The sequence below is a fragment of the Coregonus clupeaformis genome, chromosome 24, assembly GCF_020615455.1.
Source record: "Coregonus clupeaformis isolate EN_2021a chromosome 24, ASM2061545v1, whole genome shotgun sequence".
Lineage (NCBI taxonomy): Eukaryota > Metazoa > Chordata > Actinopteri > Salmoniformes > Salmonidae > Coregonus > Coregonus clupeaformis.
In genome coordinates this window covers 20,341,956-20,355,733 of record NC_059215.1, presented here as the reverse complement: position 1 = coordinate 20,355,733, position 13,778 = coordinate 20,341,956, and the positions used below count along the sequence as shown (strand labels likewise).

The following is a 13,778-nucleotide window of genomic DNA, read 5'->3' as shown; positions in this document are numbered from 1 at the left end:
GTGTGTGTGTGTGTGTGTGTGTGTGTGTGTGTGTATGTACTGGATGGGGAAGGAGAATGGGGAATGAGAGTCTATCTCTAAAAATAGCTGCAGCCTTCTTCTATTCATATTCAAGAGCTGAAGAATTCATCTCAGACTTTCTGCACCCCACTCTCCTCTCTTCTTCACTCCTGTTCTAACTCAATGGAATTAATGAAGAGGACACAAATAATATATTATTCCATCAAGATCCAACGGGACGATTTCTGTTGAAAGATTGATTCAGGCTGTTATGGTCAAATAGGACAGGAAGACATTATGAGCATCTGAATGCAGACAAACAGTCATAATTGGAGTTAGGCCTGGACAGATGTCACACTGACAGCGCTACACAAAATAGACAGAAAAACATACCTACCAGTATAAATCAAGTGAATATTGAACTTGAACTTGAACCCCATAGGTGTGTGAGGGTGACTCATGACAGGATTCTCTGCTGTGGATCTCTGGTTACATAAAGCACACAATATGACCTCTTTGTTATGACTCTGTCATCCCTGACCTCTGACCTCTCACCTCTGACCTCTGTTTACCCTCCATGACCCTCTTTATTTCTGTATTAGTAGACATACACTACCGGTCAAAAGTTTTAGAACACCTACTCATTCAAGGGTTTTTCTTTATTTGTTTACTATTTTCTACATTGTAGAATAATAGTGAAGACATCAAAACTATGAAATATATTTGTTTAACACAAAAAAAGTGTTAAACAAATCAAAATATATTTTATATTTGAGATTCTTCAAATAGCCTTGATGACAGCTTTGCACACTCTTGGCATTCTCTCAACCAGCTTCATGAGGTAGTCACCTGGAATGCATTTCAATTAACAGGTGTGCCTTGTTTAAAGTTAATTTGTGGGATTTCTTTCCTTCTTAATGTGTTTGACCAATCAGTTGTGTTGTGACAAGGGGATGGGGGTATACAGAAGATAGCCCTATTTGGTAAAAGACCAAGTCCATATTATGGCAAGAACAGCTCAAATAAACAAAGAGAAACGACAGTCCATCATTACTTTAAGACATGAAGGTCAGTCAATACGGAACATTTCAAAAACTTTGAACGTTTCTTTAAGTGCAGTCGCAAAAACCATCAAGCGCTATGATGAATCTGGCTCTCATGAGGACCGCCACAGGAATGGAAGACCCAGAGTTACCTCTGGTACAGAGGATAAGTTCATTAGAGTTATCAGCCTCAGAAATTGCAGTGCAAATAAATGCTTCACAGACACATCACATTCAAGTAACAGACACATCTCAACATCAACTGTTCAGAGGAGACTGTGTGAATCAGGCCTTCATGGTCGAATTGCTGCAAAGAAACCACTACTAAAGGACACCAATAAGAAGAAGAGACTTGCTTGGGCCAACAAACACGAGCAACGGACATTAGACCGGTGGAAATTTGTCCTTTGGTCTGGAGTCCAAATTGGAGATTTTTGGTTCCAACCCCCGTGTCTTTGTGAGACGCGGTGTGGGTGAACGGATGATCTCCACATGTGTATTTCCCACCGTAAAGCATGGAGGAGGAGGTGTTATGGTGTGGGGGTGCTTTGCTGGTGACACTGTCTGTGATTTATTTAGAATTCAAGGCACACATAACCAGCATGGCTACCACAGCATTCTGCAGCGATACGCCATCCCATCTGGTTTGGGCTTAGTGGGACTATCATTTGTTTTTCAACAGGACAATGACCCAACACACCTCCAGGCTGTGTAAGGGCTATTTGACCAAGAAGGAGAGTGATGGAGTGCTGTATCAGATGACCTGGCCTCCACAATCCGCCGACCTCAACCAAATTGAGATGGTTTGGGATGAGTCGGACCGCAGAGTGAAGGAAAGGCAGCCAACAAGTGCTCAGCATATGTGGGAACTCCTTCAAGACTGTTGGAAAAACATTCCAGGTGAAGCTGGTTGAGAGAATGTTCTAAAACTTTTGACCGGTAGTGTATATCATACTGTTCGGATGACAGCTTCATGGCACTAGCCTAGCCTACCCATAACATCACAAATAGATGAAGAACAATGACCATGGCACATCATATAAACAACATTATTGAAACACTTATCTTAAAAATGTGTCTTCCTTTCGAAAGACCTCTCATAATGCATTGATATCTATCTTGCTGATAGAAAAAGGATGAAAACGAGGAGGATGAAAATCTCTTGCCAGTTTGTTTATATCATCTTCCTTGCTGGTATCAGTGCTGGTGATGCTGGTATTGACTCACACACTCACAGCCCAGCAGGTAGGCTTCTAGCCTGTTCTACTGTGCTGCATCCATCGACTGGAAGGGGTGCAGTTCAATCCATTAGGTCCAAGACCCAGTCAGACAACTTTGGAATGTACAGTCAGCTGAAAGCAAAGAGCTGGGAGCATTTCAGTGCTTCTTAGGCGTTATGGAAATAGGCTAGTAGATATAGGGCATTACATACATGTATACATTTCGGGGCTCCTCACCTATGTGCTATTGTAATATATAAAAAATATATATATACTGTTAATACAGTGGGTAAGCTACTGTAAATGGAAACTGGTTTATGTCATATGCTTCTGAGAAAGATCTTCTCAACTATTAATGATATGATTATTATCAGTGAATAACTGGTCAAATGCACCTCGAAAATGCATTGAAAGCAAAGCACATGCATGGAGATGTATCCAGTCTATTTTCTAGGCACTGGGAATGACATTTGCAAAACAATAAAGATGCACGAACCCATTGAAATTAATGGGTGTTGTTTTGCAATGCAACATCCCCTATTTGAAACCACATGCTTTATTCTGCACAGAGCAATAACCATTATAACCCGCGAAACCGTTACTTTGCAATGAATGACGCTCACCTTTGTCTTTTGTCCATTCCGTTTCCGATACAGCGCCGTAGCTCTTCAATGAGCGCTCGCTATCAGAAATTGATTTCTTCAATTCCATAGCTGGAATTGATGTATGATACACTATGACTTTAATGGGTTGTGGAAAGGTGTGTTAAAATCCTATATTGAGTTCTGCTCGTCTGTTTTCCTTTCAGGATAAATCAGTTTCGCCCGATTTGAAGGCACCACCGACCTGAGATGTTGCCTGAGATGTTGAGCATCTTTCTTTAAGCTTACAAATTCCTTGACGTGTGGTACACAGATGGATGCAGAGCGCATGCGCATTGCGAACCGCAGAAGGGGAGAAAAGGTCGCGTTGAAATATTTTTTAAATACAAGGCTGGAAATCGACATTTTCTATACATTTCTACTAGTTTTCCATCAAATTATTTATTAGAAGAATTTTTAGCAATAGCAATTTTTTCAATGAAGATGTCACTAGGCCTAGGCTTATGTGCTGAACATGTGGAGCAGGATTACATTTATAGAAAAATGTTTCGCTAATACAGTATCACTCTCGAAACAGCAAGTCCTTCAAACGAGTGGATGTCAAATAATTTGAGATACTCTATGGCTATGCATTGAAGCTGAGTAGGCAGAGCAGGTGGTACCCTGTTAGGGGTCTGTTCAATATGGCTCTGACGTGATGACTCATTTCAAGTGAACCTTTAGGATGTTGCTATGCTGATGCACATGATTGGGCCAATAACCAGTTTCACTTGGACTTTTTTGATGTGTAAAACATATGTATTAAGAGATTAATTAAAAAAGAGAATAGACCGGCATTGATGTTGTTTTAATTTTAATTTACAATAATAAATATATTTAATCTGAGGCAAGGTTAGTCTCACAATAGACTTGGATTGATGTGCACCAATAGGCCTACATTCGAAATATTTAGTAAAATATCATATTAATCGTATTACAATGTATAACAATTGTGTACTAGTAGAAAGACAGATGTTTATAGATTGATCCCACAGATAAAATCAATTGAATATAGCCCTATAGTACCTAATGCTCTGCTAAACATTATGTACTAGTTGGATCATGTACAGACATGATAGGAAATATAATATATATCATGAAAACAGCAATAGTTTCAGCGTTCTCCACATAATATCTAATGTAATCCCAGTTATTAAGACATACAGTACAGACACAGATGTCTGCTTGGGGAAGCAGATGTCTGAGGGGAAGCAGATCTGTGATGTCAATATCATCTGTGTAGGAGCCACTTCAGGGTTATGTTCGGTAGGACATGGAACAGAAAATGTTTTCAAACATTTTGTAACAGATTATCATTTCAAGCAAAAATCTATATTGGGCATTGATTACCAAATATTGTAAATAGTATTAAAATATGTATCTATTACTATAGATTTGATAAATTATTAATGTTGTCAGCAATATGTGATGATGAGAGATAGGAAATATTGCAAACAAATAAATAACAAGATTAGTCTATCACTATGATTCAATGCTCATTGGAAATGCATACTCTTCTTTCAAAATTCAGAGATAAGAGCAGAAAATGTAAAATAGCCTACAGAGTATAACACACTGAGTGTACAAGTTGTTTGTCAAGAGAGCGAGAGCGAGAGAGAGAGAGAGAGAGAGAGAGAGAGAGAGAGAGAGAGAGAGAGAGAGAGAGAGAGAGAGAGAGAGAGAGAGAGAGAGAGAGAGAGAGAGAGAGAGAGAGAAAGGGGGGAGATCAAAATAGGTACAGTAGTACAAGCACTTCTATGTTCAAATATGGTTTGTTCAAGAATGCTGGATCCAATGGTTATCAATAACAGTTCAATAAATACAAAGCCCCTTTGTATAGCAATACGTTACACCCTGCCGATATCTTGTGCAGTAGCATAGCACATTGGAATTGAACTTTTCAAGATGAGAACATTTTGAGGTATAAGATTCATAAATAGATGGAATTCTTATCTGAAGATTCTATAGAACCAGAATCTACCAGAGATTCATTTTGAGTCAGTGCTTGTCTGTGGTCCCTTCTCTTGGCTAGGTGTTGTGTCAGTTTATGCGCCCTTGTTCAAACTAGCCTCCACCTCCTTTGTTCATGCTTGGTCGTCCTGCTTAACAGTGGGTGTTCGTGTCTCCTCTTTGGGGCTTGGGCTGTCCTGTTTGGGTCCTTCTGTGTCCAGTTTGGGCCCTGTCTGGTCCAGTTTGGGTCCTGGTTTCTCCGCTTCAGGCTCTGTCGTCGTGCCCTGTTTTGGAGTAAACATCCATGCGAGGGCGGCGGTGGCCGTGCCGTCCCCACTCTGACGTGAGAAACACAGGAAGGTGGCCCAGACGAAGGCACAGCACCCTGTGAAGGTGGTCCGCATGTACAGTGGCACCAGGGAAAAGTTCAGGAACTAGGAGAGGGGGGAAGGAAGAGATAAGAGGAGAGGAGAGGAGGAAGACTGGGAGGTAGGTGAGGGGAGTAAAGTCTTGTTCATTGGACATATGTAAATGTTTATGGGATACAGTAAATATATCGTGAAACCATAATGATTGACATTGTTCAAGTTAGTAGTACTGGGTGGATAGGATGTGCATTGTTCAAGGCTTTTCGTATACACTAAGATATGATTATACAAAGACAGTCATTTACCTGCATGAATGGCCAGAACATGAGTCCAGTCTGCAAGAGAAAAGCATATCAACCATTACAAGATTAGACTTTGTCCACATTTTTAGACAGCCCAAAGTAAATAGAAAGTAAATAGACTCGTAAGACCTCCAACACACTGATAGCCTACATTTGAACTGATACGACCTTTCACCAATGATTTTCAGACTGTCTGTCTGGGGGCTTGACTTCTAAGATACATCAAGAGAGGCTTCTTAGTTGATTAGTCAGCATTGAGGCCTAGTCTAATTTCCATCCATAGTAGTCTGGCCAAGCAATACTATGTCTACTGAAACTTGAGGATGGGATATACACTGAGTGTACAAAACATTAGGAACACCTGCTCTTTCCATGACATAGACTGACCAGGTGAATCCAGGTGAGAGTTATGATCCCTTATTGATGTCACTTGTTAAATCCACATCAATTAGTGTACATGAAGGGGAGGAGACAGGTTAAATAAGGATTTTTAAGCCTTGAGACAATTGAGACATGGATTGTGTATGTGTGCCATTGAGAGGGTGAATGAGCAAGACTAAAGATTTAAGTGCCTTTGAACAGGGTATGGTAGTAGGTGCCAGGCGCACTGGTTTGTGTCAAGAACTGCAACGCTGCTGGGTTTTTCACACTCAACAGTTTACCATGTGTATCAAGAATGGTCTACCACCATCCCTGTGGAGCGCTTTCGACACCTTATAGAGTCCATGCCCGAGGAATTGAGGCTGTTCTGAGGGCACCCAGTTCAATGTAACAGCAATAGGTTTAGGCTACTACATGATACTCTAATTTTCCCTATACCCATCATGAGGTTGCTACAACCTAGCCTATGAATGAAAGTTTACAAAGTAGGTGCACACAGGTCGAGAGACAAATTTGAGGCGACAGACAGTGACACATGAACAGACAGTGACATTCAATACCGCCTTGCACACTCTTGCCTGCATCTAGCTGATATAGGGTGTAATCATTAGTCCAACAGTTGCAAACGAGAGTTTCTATTGGACAAATTCAGGTATGTTTATCCCCGTTTTGTTACGTTTGCTTCCGTTTAAGATTTTTTTTCAACAGAATCGGCAGAAAGAATACACCCCTGATCACGCATAAACACAGTTCACTTTCATAGCAGCCACATTGTATTCCTTCTATGCACTCTCCTCCTCTCACCTTGTCCCTTTACTTGTGGACTTCAATGCACAACACATCAGCTGTATGTGACCAGACGAAAAAACCTTTCCAAGCCAAACCGCTGCACACAGCCTACATCGTTGTCACCATATTAGCTAAAGTAACATCATAGTCAGCATAGCTAATAGAACTAATGCGTTAGTAAACCCGCTACAATCATGCAGTAATGTTAGTGTACAGTCAGTAAGCAGTTACACCGGCGGGCCCCGGTGAAAATACATTTGTATACCAAAAGCTTACCTTGACTTGGAAGAGTTCCAGTGTTGTGTTGGATAGTCATAGCCAGCTAGCTAACATAGCATCCCTCTGTTCGAGCAGGGTGTTTCAGTAGGCTAAACTAGCTAGCTGCATTTGCTAGCTAAGTAAGTGAAGAAAAAAAAAAGAAAAAATCTCTCTCTATTTCTCTCTTGCTTCTTCATTTTGGAAGAAATTAATTTGTTCAAAACTGTTAAACTATTTTCTTTCTCTCTCTTTGAGTCAACTACTCACCACATTTATACACTGCAGTGCTAGCTGGCTGTAGCTTATGCTTTCAGTACTAGATTAATTATCTGATCCTTTGAATGGGTGGACAACATGTCAGTTCATGCTGCAAGAGCTCTGATAGGCTGGAGGACATCCTCCGGAAGTTTTAATTACTGTGTAAGTATATGGAAGGGGGTGAGAACCATGAGCCTCCTAGGTTTTGTATTGAAGTCAATGTACCCAGATGAGGACGGAAGCTAGCTGTCCTCCGGCTACACCATGGTGCTACCCTACAGAGTGCTGTTGAGGCTACTGTAGACCTTCTTTGCAAAATAGTGTGTTTTAATCAATTGTTTGGTGACGTGATTATATTCAGTATAGTTTTATCTAAAAAGGATAACTTTTTTAATGTTTTAAATTTTAGTTTTTATGAAATTCACTGAGGAGGATGGTTCTCCCCTTCCTCCTCTGAGGAGCCTCCACTGGACTATATGTGAGTGAAAATCTGACGGCCGCCCTAACCCGCAAATATAGAAAATGTGTTTTAGGCTACAGTCAAAGACGGCAGAACAATTTTTTGACAGCTTGTGCAAGATTTTTTGTTGCCTGCTTTAGATATGTTTCTGCTTATAATTTTCGACATTTTGGTAAGCTATTTGTTAGTCAACTTGTCTATAATTAGATACATGCAGCTTCTCTTCTATGTTGCCCTAGAAGACTAAATAAACCCTTGCTCACCAGAATGTCATATATCGATAGAATTAATGCTTAAATCTAGTTGACAACAGTAAAGTTTTTCGGTCATCTTCTTTTGCGGAGCAAAGATGTTAAGGGACCGGGGAGAAAATACAATAACTCAACAACAACAAAAATAGGAAAGATTTTCTGTGCAAAATTTCCAAATGAGATCAGTTTGACCGGTTGTAAGGAAATAGAAAGCTGTGAAAACGACCCAATATGTTTCTGATAAGATTTCAGTTGGGCTTGCATATTTTATGTGGTTGAAATACTAATCCAGAAGCGATTTAAAGGAGCAATTAGGGTTAAGTGCTTTGCTCAAGGGCACATCGACAGATTTTTCACCTAGTCAGCTCGGGAATTAGAACCAGCGACCTTTCGATTACTGGCACAACGCTCTTAACCACTAAGCTACTTGAAAGTACTACTTAAGTAGTTTTTTTGGGTATCTGTACTTTACTTTACTATTTATATTATTGACTACTTTTACTTCACTACATTCCTAAAGAAAATAATGTACTTTTTACTCCATACATTTTCCTTGACACCCAAAAGTACTCGTTACATTTTGAATGCTTAGCAAGACAGGGAAAATTGTCCAATTCACGCACTTATCAATAGAACATCCCTGGTCATCCCTACTGCCTCTGATCTGGCGGACTCACTAAACACACATGCTTAGTTTGTAAATTATGTTGGAATGTTGGAGGTGCCTCTGGCTATCCGTAAATTAAAAAAATAAGAAAATGGTGCCATCTGGTTTGCTTATTATAAGGAATTTGAAATGATTTATACTTTTACTTTTGATACTTAAGTATATTTTAGTAATTACATGTACTTTTGATACTTAAGTATATTTTAAACCAAATACTTTTAGACTTTTACTCAAGTAGAACTTTACTGGGTGACTTTTACTTTTACTTGAGTCATTTTCTATTAAGGTAGCTTTACTTTTACTCAAGTATGACAATTGGGTACTTTTTCCACCACTGGAGGTTATAGACCTACAGTCAGTGTCCAGATTTCAGTTTCCATTAAACCCATCTGAACAGTAGGCTACAGTCCCCTTCAACTTCCCTATTTAAAGTCCCCTTCTTGTGACTATCGAATTTGTATAGCGCCTCACAATCATCACACTTAACACTGCTATCATCCTCTTTTACCACTTCAACAGATCTTTCCCAAACATTACATTTCAGGCCCTTCCTTCTCTTTATTTTCAACTCACCATTTCGAAGCTTTTCTCTTAATGAACTAAACTCCGACATTGTCCTTTTTGCCTCGGTGGATTGACATTAACTTTTTCTACCCGTTCCCAAAATAATTTGGCGATTGGCTGTAGGCTATTTGGCGCGTCCTAAAGTTTAGGCTTACGCACTAATGCCAGATAGCCAACAATAACGAAAGAAAAATCTCAATGTAAACTATAGATATAAATTGCAAAAGAATGATACATTTATGGATTTTTTAAGGTATTGTTTTCTCTTTATTCAACCTGCCCGCCACCCACAATATTTAATGGCCATAAACCCGTCCGCGGGGACTGCGGGTTATGGGTCAACCTGCGCATCACTACTGAGTAATGGCATGTTTTTTTTCCTAACCACTTGACTGACCTGACCAGAAAAACAGGACCCAATGGCATGATTGGAGTTTCTCTTCAGACTATAGACTCACCTTATATGTATTCAGGAACTTCTCCCTCCAGTCCTGGAAAATGTCCTCTTTGCCCTCCAAGAAACTCACCCCTAGGGAAAACACAACTCAGTGTGTTTAGTCAAATATCTGTTAGCCTACATTTAGAGACAACCATTGACTTGAATGGCTACTTTACTTGGTTGAAACCAACATTTGTAGGATTTAACTATCCGTAATGTCATATATGGAGCTCACATCTGTTCAAGTCTTTCACGTGACCTCAGTTAGGTCTATATACAGACATATAGAGTGAGCTTTGCGAACAGATTATCAATTAATACAGAATGAACAGTTTAAGGTCCAATTGTTACATATTCCAGAAAGGGCCTAGAACACGTGCTGGAAGTTAATAATGAACTGTCAATAAGATATCACAGAGACTAGCTATGCGGAATTGTTTGTCAATGAGTGTTCTCGAGCTTTCTGACTGACCTGTGTAGAATACACTAGTGGCCAAAGGAGCGGCTGTGGTCTGGTCCAAGAAAAGTTTACGCACAACCATCCTGACCGAATTCCCGGGAAATCTGCGCTCCAAAACCCGCATCCAGAAGAAGTTAAAGTTGCCGTGGAAACTGAAAGCGACCACCGCCACATTGCGTGTGTGCCTCCAGTCCATTTCTTCATTGCGCGAGAACGACTGGTGAACGAAATCCCCACCGGCGAACAGGCAACCGTAGAGGGTTACGTTGGTAAGCCACGGGAAACCTTTGACGTGTTTTATGAATGCCTTTCTCATGTTGTCGACATCAGAATACAGAACCTTGAATAGAATATGACAAATGGAACGAGGTCGATGTCAAGCAGTCGATGGATGGGGTCTTCGCCGTCTTCTGTCTGAAAAGCCCATTTTGGTATCATCTCTCACTCACACATAGGCCTATCACATTTTCCAATGTAACAGACATTTCAATTCAGTTCTATTTTCACAAAATATCAACGAATTTGGCTAAATAAGCCTAGCGTTTAATAACGTAAATCAAAAACATAATACTCGCGGTGAAACCAGCAGAGAGGGTTAGTGCGTAAATCCGAAACGTCAAGTACCGTACTGAATTCTGCGTAAAATGGGTACGCCCCCCGTCCCCCCCCCGTGACGCAAAATCAGAGCAGAAGACGCCATATTCAGGAGGAGCTTATTGGCCACTGTATTACAGTCCAGTACCCAGATCTCAAGAAGAAGATAATTTAAATATGATATCTTTATTATACAATGAACCTTTATAATAGAATAGCATTTTATCTTCAATGTTATAAAATGCACAAAAGCCCATAATGTGCACTGTGCAAAAACCAACTGAGTTTTTCAACCAGTCTCCACTGTATGATGTGCAGAATACAAATATAGACAACAGGAACTTACAAAAAACGGCTGATTCCACCCAGGTCCATATTCTCCTTATCATCCTAATTTTGTATAAAAACCCTTTCTTATGTTCCCGGTTTGTTGGGTAGTCTGTCCTGTCTCTTCACTGGGGTCAGCCAGTCAAGTCAGGTGAACCATGAGAGTGGCAGTCCATACAACACAGCCCATACACTACATAGCAATAGAACAGTGTTGACATCCAAAAGAGTGTCACTGATCCTTATCAAATCCTTTTGATTTAGGAGAATCGAAGAAGAAGTCTGCTCCTCTTCTCTCCTATGGCTTTCATTTTCCTCAAATTTGACTGTGATGGGAATATCCCTTGCTGCTGTAGCGGCTCCACGGACAGCATAACTCACAAGAACAGCCATAATAATGCCTATAGGAATCCCAATACATGCGCCAAGTGTTCCATGTTGTGCACCTGCAACCGCTCCCATGAGTGCTCCCACTACAGCAGTCATAATCATTATTAGTGGTTTGACGTAGTGGCCCACTACAGACAAGGTCTCTTCTCTGTATCCTTGCTTGACAGCCTGTAGGTCCACGTTCCGATTGTCAGCCATCACCGACCTGTCCTGCTTCTCTGTGCTCACTTCAAAGAACAAACAAACATACACACACACACACAGTTCATGAATCAGACCACCGTTACAGATGTAGGATCTTCATTTGAGCCAGTTTGCTACAGCAGGAAAATAATTCTGCAGCAACAGGAAATGTGAATTATTATGTGGATTATAATTAATGGACAGTTGTGTAGGGGTTGATACATTTTTCGTTAGGGCAAATCAAGTCTAACATTTCAAAGTGGAAATTACAAAGAAGCCTTTTTAAAACTCAAATACACTACAAGTGAACATTTCCTGCTTTGCAGGTATATTCTCAGCAACAAAAGAGTGATCAAATTAAGTTCCTACATCTGTACATATACAGGTCTATGTATTTGCATTTTAGATTTCTAATAGTGGCATTATCATACTTACTACTGGGGGGAAGTAGTTGACTGCTACTCGTCCTCTTCATCAACCCTTCTTTAGGCTTCTCTTCTTTATACTTCTTCAGCTCTTCTTCTTTTTCCTTTAACTCTCTTTTGAATTTCTGTTTCAGTCTGTCCTCTCTGTCTTCATACATCCTTCTCAGCTCGGTCACTTCTCTTGGCATTGTAGTCTCCATCAGTTTATAGTATACTTGGGGGATGAAGAATTCTTCACAGTTTTCAGCTACCATAGCATCTATCTTTTTCAGGAGCTCAGGAATCTGGGAAGGAGAATTCCCACACTCAAGGAGATGGTGTCTGTCTCCACATTTCACTAGAAGGCTTTTTGCTCTGTCAATCAGCTGATTCTGTTCAATGGATGTGCATTTCTCCTCAGCCTCACTGACAAACAAGACCATGGTAAACTTCCATGCCCTAACTGACAGTAGCTCCACGTGATACTGAATTGCCTTTCTATCAGTGGAGGAGAGCAGCTCGCCCATTGGCACCACCAGAAGAAGAGCATTGGGTCCTGGAGGACATAGGGTTACACTATTCTTAATTTCTTTTTGATATGTGTGGATGTGCGCTTCACAGTGTCCCAGCCAGGTGTGTCTACCACAGTGACGGTCCTTCCAGCCACCTCACCCTGCTTCTTCACACACATGCCTCCTTCACTCCGGAAGTTATCTCTGCCCAGGATGGTTTTGGCAACTGTACTCTTCCCAGCTCCCACTCTCCCAAGCAGCACGAGTCTAAGATCTGACTGGGGGAGGAGGACCCCCCTGCATCAGAGGGAAATAATCAGTCACAAGCTTAGCACACAGTCTAACTAACACAATGTATCTCGAACATAGGCTGTGTAAAGGAATTAATTATGAAAATGTAATAACATGTCCAAATGTAGGCTAAACATTCTGGAATGCTGAACTGGAATTTACTTACCATAAACATTTGGGGAGCGTTCACTCGCCATTGCACAGGTAAATAACTTTGTTTTAATGTCGGCTCTCAGAGGTTTCTCTCACATGCTGTTCTTTAGCTGTCTTGCATTGAAACAAATATTAATGCAGGTTAAATTATGGTGCAGGTTAAATTAGGTCACCATGGCTTATACACATAAAGTGTCCCACACCATTCACAATGATACACAATTTATAGAATATTACTATGCCTCTGTCATCATCATCATCCATGTTATAGACTAGTTTAGACTAGCTTAGAATGAGTTACAAAATGAATAAAGACAGTGATATGATTTCTTCTTTCATAAACACTATGTAAATCGCTCTGGATAAGAGCGTCTGCTAAATGACGTAAATGTAAATGTAACAAGGAAGTGAAGGAACCAGTAACACAGGAATCCCTGGTGTTAGAGATTACATTTGATAGTGATTACACATGCATGTTAAATCGACTTTGCATTGTAAAATAATTATGTTTAACTTACATTTCTATTATTTTTGATAATTCTCAGTTTCCAATAGCTAACAGTACGGCATGCGCAGAAGCGGGCAGACATGCACGTTAACATTTCCTGAAAAGTTAAGAGGTGGTTTATGAGCATAGTGTATGCACTCTCCAATTACACGATAGACTTTAATCTAGTTGCATGGAGTCGCCTGCTATTGGTTGTACATTATAGCAAAAAAACTTTGTCTGAAGTCACATGCAACACAATAATTGTGTAAAACATGTTAAAGCTAAAATAAAGTGATGTTTTCCATCTATGCCCCAAAAAGGGACAAACTGCAGGTATACTGTAATCAAATCCACTCATGCACACACTTCAGTAAAGAAGTGTT

At 40.3% G+C, this 13,778-nt stretch overlaps 1 protein-coding gene across 2 annotated transcripts; it reads right to left on the bottom strand.

Annotated features, from left to right (window-relative positions):
* Positions 1 to 4,556: 4,556 nt before the first annotated feature.
* On the bottom strand, positions 4,557 to 12,975 carry LOC123481840 (mpv17-like protein). 2 transcript variants are annotated; one of them, XM_045207087.1, is made up of 5 exons: positions 12,919 to 12,975; positions 11,981 to 12,739; positions 9,611 to 9,681; positions 5,528 to 5,557; positions 4,557 to 5,288 (listed from the first exon to the last, which is right to left on the bottom strand). In XM_045207087.1, exons 2-5 carry the CDS (start codon positions 12,474 to 12,476, stop codon positions 4,989 to 4,991), a joined length of 897 nt encoding a protein of 298 aa, XP_045063022.1. In that variant the 5' UTR covers positions 12,477 to 12,739; positions 12,919 to 12,975; the 3' UTR covers positions 4,557 to 4,988. The 2 variants fall into 2 exon arrangements, with proteins under 2 accessions (XP_045063022.1, XP_045063023.1); XM_045207088.1 differs by lacking the exons at positions 11,981 to 12,739; positions 12,919 to 12,975 and adding an exon at positions 10,064 to 10,908.
* Positions 12,976 to 13,778: the final 803 nt, after the last annotated feature.

Bases quoted from the DNA above. Each gene is read 5' to 3' on its own strand.
- LOC123481840 (XM_045207087.1), bottom strand. From the start codon at position 12,476: ATGGGCGAGCTGCTCTCCTCCACTGATAGAAAGGCAATTCAGTATCAC. The intron at 9,682-11,980 runs GTAAGTATGATA...TGTTTTCCCTAG, and splicing joins TCAACTACTTCCCCCCAGTA to GGGTGAGTTTCTTGGAGGGC. The intron at 5,289-5,527 runs GTAAATGACTGT...CCCCTCTCCTAG, and splicing joins TGTTCTGGCCATTCATGCAG to TTCCTGAACTTTTCCCTGGT.